This window comes from Barbatula barbatula (genome assembly GCF_947034865.1).
Source record: "Barbatula barbatula genome assembly, chromosome: 7".
NCBI classification, from domain to species: domain Eukaryota; kingdom Metazoa; phylum Chordata; class Actinopteri; order Cypriniformes; family Nemacheilidae; genus Barbatula; species Barbatula barbatula.
This window is the reverse complement of record NC_136770.1, coordinates 23,804,796-23,811,383: the sequence shown is the minus strand read 5'-3', so window position 1 is coordinate 23,811,383 and position 6,588 is coordinate 23,804,796. Positions and strand designations below refer to the sequence as shown.

At 39.1% G+C, this 6,588-nt stretch overlaps 1 protein-coding gene across 1 annotated transcript in view; it reads left to right on the top strand.

Moving 5' to 3' along the window:
* Positions 1-6,476, top strand: part of nxph4 (neurexophilin 4) — a 36,731-nt gene extending 30,255 nt beyond the window's left edge. Inside the window, exon 2 of the mRNA XM_079460814.1 lies at positions 4,189-6,476. Coding sequence (XP_079316940.1) covers positions 4,189-5,013 — 825 coding nt within the window. The 3' untranslated portion in view covers positions 5,014-6,476. The remainder of the gene's footprint in view (positions 1-4,188) is intronic.
* Positions 6,477-6,588: the final 112 nt, after the last annotated feature.

Here is a 6,588-nt window from a genome sequence, read left to right as displayed (position 1 = left end):
TATAATAAAAATATTGTTTATATTTGCATTTATTTGCATAAAAAACATAAAATATTTTTTTTCAGAGCTCAAATACTGCATAAAAAGTTCACATTCACTTTAAAGCAATGCAACAGTCCCCCAAAAATGTTTTATGTGATAACCCGTATTTTATCGCAGTTTTCATGTGTCTGTCTTTCGCATTGCTGTTGATCACTCCTCAGTTTTGATTTTGTTGAAACTCAACAGACGCTCATCCTTTGTGTATGCTGTATGTACTGTATATTGCACGTACTATACTGTATATACAGTATTGCCTATTCTTGAAGTGAACCCAGAAAAATCCATCTCCTCAGAAAAAGTGTCTTTGGAACTTTTTCGTCTGTTTTAGCACTGACTCAACATTCACAATGCTTTGTTAGCCGGGGATAATGCTGACAGTGTCTGTCCTTCTGCTGAAAGTTTTGCTCATTTCTTTGTGCTGGTCCAGAGCTGAAGTTCTCAGACTCGCCCGGCAGCTGTCGAATCGGACGTTTCATCGCGAGCTGACAGCACTTTCCTCCAGGAACCTCTACAGGAGGAGCAGATGTGTCGTGGAAGATCTGCTCATTAGCATAACATTGAAAACAGAGGAGTTGTTAACCTCATTCTGATGGTATTCAACGTTAAATATCCTATGAATGTTGGGTTGCAGTCCATGAGATTTTAAAAAGTATAAAAGACAGTTCAAACATATTCAAACAATATACGTAGTTTGTCTATTGTCACAGATGACGCGTGTAATGCTATTATCTTAAAGCGATTACACTCTTTTACAAGCATCATTATTTGAGGTTGTATTCATATGAGCTACGGTAGTAATACATCGGCCTACACTCGACATCGAGCGCTTGTTTAAAACTCAGTATTTATGACATGCTTGCCATTTCACTGACAGTGGTGAAATCGATGCTCTGTGTTGTGTCATCATAATTGATCCGCCGCACACGCTGCATTAGTTGGCATTTTGGGCGTGATCAATTTTCCTGTTTCGTGCGGGTGTAACTATCTGGCCCGGTGCGGAGTGTGACCCGTCTGGGGTCCAGGGTCAGAAAGGGTGGCGGTAGTTTGAGTGTCGTGGAGATGAGCTGCTCGGTATAACAGATGGTTGAGGAGACGTGTGAGGCTGATACAGCGGGACACACAGATGACCGAGCGTTTGGTAGACATTTATACTGAGTGTGTTTGAGGTATATTTGATCAGGTTCTGTGTTCCCTGGGATCGAATCAGAGAACATTTTCATGATCAAATTTAGCTCCAGGAACACGAGTTTGCTGTGCTGTTGGTGGTACGTGAGTCTCATAACTGATGAACCACGAGACACGCGTGTGCTGTACCCTTTATTCCGTACTTTCAGATGAATTCATTGATTATTATCATTAAAAATAAACTGAAAATTAAACTACAACGTATAATTTCAGCAGTTTAGTTTTGATGCATTTTCAGATTGATAATGATAATGGACATTTGTTGATTTCAACTTGTGTTGCATAATGTGAACTTATTCCAAATTTGTCCCAAATTGGACAATATCCAATTAGATGAAACATATTTTGTACATTATTTATTTAATCGTTCACTATTTAATTGAATTAATTTGAATGAACTATTATGAAAATCAGTCCTGGTTCAAGGATGATCTTGAACCAGGACTAGGTTGGGATTAGGATCTTTAAGTCGTTTTAAAAAACATACTTTACAAAAAACATTACTTTGTCAATCTTAAAACAAAACAGTTGCACTGGTGTATTTTAAGAAGTTATGGGATGCAGCATACTCCTCGACTCGCCTACATTTCAAGTGAAAATAATTATAATGTGATATATGATAAAAGACTTATACCATAATATAAGATTGATTATACCACCCATCCTAATGTGTATCAGATATATAGCATTTTAAATTGTTGTCAATAGAAGACCGCTGACATATTCCTCTGAAAATCTTTACTTTTAATTTGCATCCGACAACATATTTTATATGCAGCATCGACACATTGACACACAGTCTTGCTCTGAGGTTATTGGTGCTCAGAATCCTCTTGATTTTTCCATCAGTCAGGTGTTTCATGTCATGTTCTTCTGACTGTGATCAGAACGCAATAAAGCGTGACGGAAGTTGCAAATTGAACGTGTGGAGTTCCTCCCCATGAGCAGCGAGAAACGACTATTCGAAATCCACATTCGCCCGATACTCATCCATCACCGCTCGTGTTTAAATCTATACCGTCAGTGATCAATTTTCCTCACTTATTCCACTCGAATCGATCGGTTTGATCGGTTCAGTCGCACAGACACGCAGGAGTGAATTAATTCACTGATTAAATACACGAGCAGACGCGTTGATGAATGATACTGAACCTTGCGACACGCGTCTGGCTTCAGCATGGGCGATTGATGGGCGCGTGAATGGACGTTTGTGTCTCCAGAGGGGATGTGGATGGGAATAAGATGAGGCTTGTGTCCCGTGATGAAGAGGACAGTGAACTCTGAGTGTGAGCAGAGGTCTTCTGGTGGGTTTTGGCAACATCCAGTAGAGGTTGCAGGGAGGTCTGCGTTTAGTCCTTTGGCCCGTAATAATGGCTCATTGTCTTCAAACTTCAAGTCTGAAGACAGAATAGTAATTATGGTTCGAATACTTCACCACAAATGAAAATGCATTTTAAATTGTTGCAAACGTGTATGATAATGTCTTAAATGAGAACTCCATGAAATCTCCTATGAATTGAGCAGAATTAGACCATATTCTATAAGAACTGGACCACAATATTTATTTACACACTTGCGAGATTAAAGTTTAGTGATGAAAAAATGACGTCGGAAACAAATGGGCATACTGTACGTGAGCGCATTCTCTTTGAATTGTAAATAGATCATTAAGTGATCAGTGAAAACAGAGATATTCTGCAGGACGTCTGATGAAAGATCTGTGCAGCCTGAAGCCTCCAGACAAACAGACAGCGTATAAATTATGAAGGGAGCGGAGGATCTCAACACGCAGACGCCGGCAGACTTGACACTCCTGGGTTTTGTCACATGACATTTTTTGTAGAATTTCCAAAGCTTCGCTTTCTAGATGTGATCATCCCGCTGCAGAAACGGCGTGTCTCAGCGTTTGTAGTTTCTAATGTGTGTTGTGAAGTCGGTATCGACTGTGCTGCATATTCAGTGTGACTGAGGGGATGTAGCAGCAAATGTAGTTTTTATTGAGTTTTGTCAGGTGGAGAGATTGATTATCATTATCTGGCTGTAATAGTGCATGTGAAAGATTCAATTGGCGTGTTTTTTGTGTTCAAGCTATAATAACAGTGTCCATCCAGCGTGTACAGTACATATCTTGCTGCAGGTTCCCTCGGGCAATCATTTAATGCTGCACTTTGCTGATTTATTTGAATATTTCTTTCAAAACACATTTTTGTTTTTCCATTAAGAGGTTTTACACTAGTGCTGTAAAGAAAACAGTAATAAGAGATGCAGAGAAGCAAAATACAAAAAGAGTACAAAGTCAAACTTTATTTCTTTATTAATAAGTAGTGCTGACACACATTCTGATCAGGAACGTCTGTTGCCAGATGAGATCTCTCAATTTTGCCTTTTAGACATCGATGACTTAAATGGAAAGCAAATGAAAACTTCTGCATCTCAGATATTTGCCTTGAGAAAAAGCGCCAGAGATCTCACAAAAGTCTCCATTGGAGTTTCAGAAGACAGTGTCTCCAACTGAGCTCAGTCTCAATCAAATGTCAATATTATTGAAGATCTCAATATGAATTCAAACATTTCTAATCGACCTTACACAAACCCAGATGATTCAACCTCAACAATATACATTCATTTTATAACTCCATATTCTTCATGTATTCGTTCATTGTCTAAATCGTTGCTATTTTTTTTTTCCTTAGACATTTTAAGAGAAACATCTGATCTTAAAAGAGCAACATCTGAGAAATAACATTTTTATCTGAGTGCACCATACCAAGCATACACAAAGAAATGAATTGGACCTTTAAAATCTAACAATAACAAATTATTACTAATTATCATATTTCTTATTTCTAATTCAAATGTTTGTGTTTTCAGTGACATCGACGTAACCATGAAAAATTCAAATGTCTTTCTCCTCTCGAATGTGAAAATTGTTCTGACTTCTCCACATGTGTGTGTTGTCAGGTGCACGGCTTGGAGAAACAGGTGGGAAAATCTCTAGATTACCTGGATCAGGGCCCGTCCGGCACAGTCTTCAAAACGCTTCCGTACGGCGGAGTGCCCGGGGGAGGAGGAGCGGGTCCGACAGGAGGACTCAAACCTCCCTACCAGACCTCCAGGACATTCTCCACAATGGACCACACACCCATGAAACCAAAACCACCCACGTTCAGTTTCCAGAACCCGTACGAGTGGGTCAGAAACCAATCGCAGCTTCTGGATCAAACCGGTTACCGGCCCAAACGCAAACCTTCCCTAAAAACCTCCATGAAGACTAAAAAAATCTTCGGCTGGGGGGATTTCTACTTCAACGTCAAGACCCTGAAGTTCAGCCTGCTCGTCACGGGGAAGATCGTGGACCACGTCAACGGAACGTTCACCGTGTATTTCCGCCACAACTCCTCGAGTCTGGGAAACGTCTCGGTGAGCATCGTTCCGCCATCGAAGGTGGTCGAGTTCGAAGTTCTTCAGCAACAGAATCCGCTTCACCATCCAGAAATCCAGTTTCACCAGCCTCACCAGTCCACCATCGACCCCAAAGACATCAAAACCTTCAACTGTCGCGTCGAGTACGAAAAGACGGACCGCTCCAAGAAGCCGAAGCCCTGCCTGTACGACCCGTCCCAGACCTGCTTCACCGAGAACACCCAATCGCATTCCTCCTGGCTATGCGCGAAACCCTTCAAGGTCATCTGCATCTTTATCTCCTTCTTCAGCATCGATTATAAGCTGGTTCAGAAGGTCTGTCCGGACCACAACTTTCAGAGTGAACATCCATATCTTGGATGATAGGAAGACCTCTGTTAGGATGTGTTTTCTGCAATTGTTCCTCTCGAAACTGCAGGAACATACGAACACCATCATTGCGGATCTGGCATTTGATTTTTCTTTGTATATATAAAGAACAGCCCTAATATGTTCCAGCCCGAAAATGACTTCGGCCAAACATAAAAATTCTGTATCAGCATCATGCCATTTAAAGTCTCTGTGCTGAAAGATAGAAAGAGAAAAATCGTATATACAGTGCTAAAGCGCATCATGAAGTCGATTAAAACATCTTTGTGAGGCACACAGAACAGATTCTGTAGAATATAACAGTTTACAGGTTTAAGTTAAACATGATGCAAGCAAGAATCTTTATTTTTGGGTGAAATATACTTTAACTATCGATTTATTGCTTTGGTCCGTTAGGTGTCGTTTTTTCTACTGTTCACCCTCATGAACTCTGAAATACAGGAACTGTTTCTGACATTATCGACGATATAACGGAAAGATGCACTGAAAATACCGCCAGACCAGCTCAGTTGGTACTGAATCCAGATTTACTTTTCTATCACTTTATTCTCCAATATTTGTTTTTATGCCAAAATGCGTATAATAAACCTGATCAGGGCTTATATTCACATTTGCATATTGTTGTGAAGAATATGAAGCCCACTAGTTAACAGCCAGTGTTTTGAAGACATATCGACATACATGGAAGTACAGACCCAGCTGTTTGAACTGTTTGTGCGGCTGTTGCTGATGTTTGAGTCATTTTGAGGTAACCAAACCTTCAAAGCAGACGAGTAGCAAAAATCTTTTCCTTTTTTATCCTTAAACCTTAAACAAAAAATGTTCTTGACTTTTCTTTAAGAAATCTTCAAAAACCGATTTAAAGTTAAAAATCCCCGAAATACTATTTAGGAACTATATACATGTGAGGTTGACCTCTATGTTGGCATATCTATATTTCTTATTAAGAGAATAACAAATAGATCAAAATGAATGTTTTAAACAGAATGTTATTCATTGATATGAATAACCTTTATTTATAATGAAATTAAAGCTATTTACTCTAAAACTAAAGGGACACAAAGAGAACACGGATGTGTTTCTGACACAGAGATAATGATTTGCTTATATCCCATTCATATATCTTTACTTTACCTGTCTCGCTTTAAGTCTTTATTTTTGGAGCAGCATCTGTGAATGAGACAGAAGTATATTGTGTGATGAAGAAATCCTGTTCCAGTGGTTCTGTGAATAAAGTATTGCTTGATAATGTGTATAGTAAATATCGGGGCAAAATAATGTGTGTAAATAATGTATCACAAATAAATAATGAAATCTAACCCGTTGACCTACTGTTATTTACAAAGATGCAAGGCACCTTATATTCTGTACCGGTGCAGGTAAGTTTCTATTAAATCATGAGGTTTCTGTTTGACATGTCAGTCTGTTAACCCATTAAATTCAGATTATTCCCAGTTAAGTGAACTTGTGTTTTATTCCTGTTTATGTAAGTGGTGAGAAATCTCGGGGACAAAAAATATCAAGAAGAACCAATAAAATTCACTCTACACATATGGATTTGTATGTGCA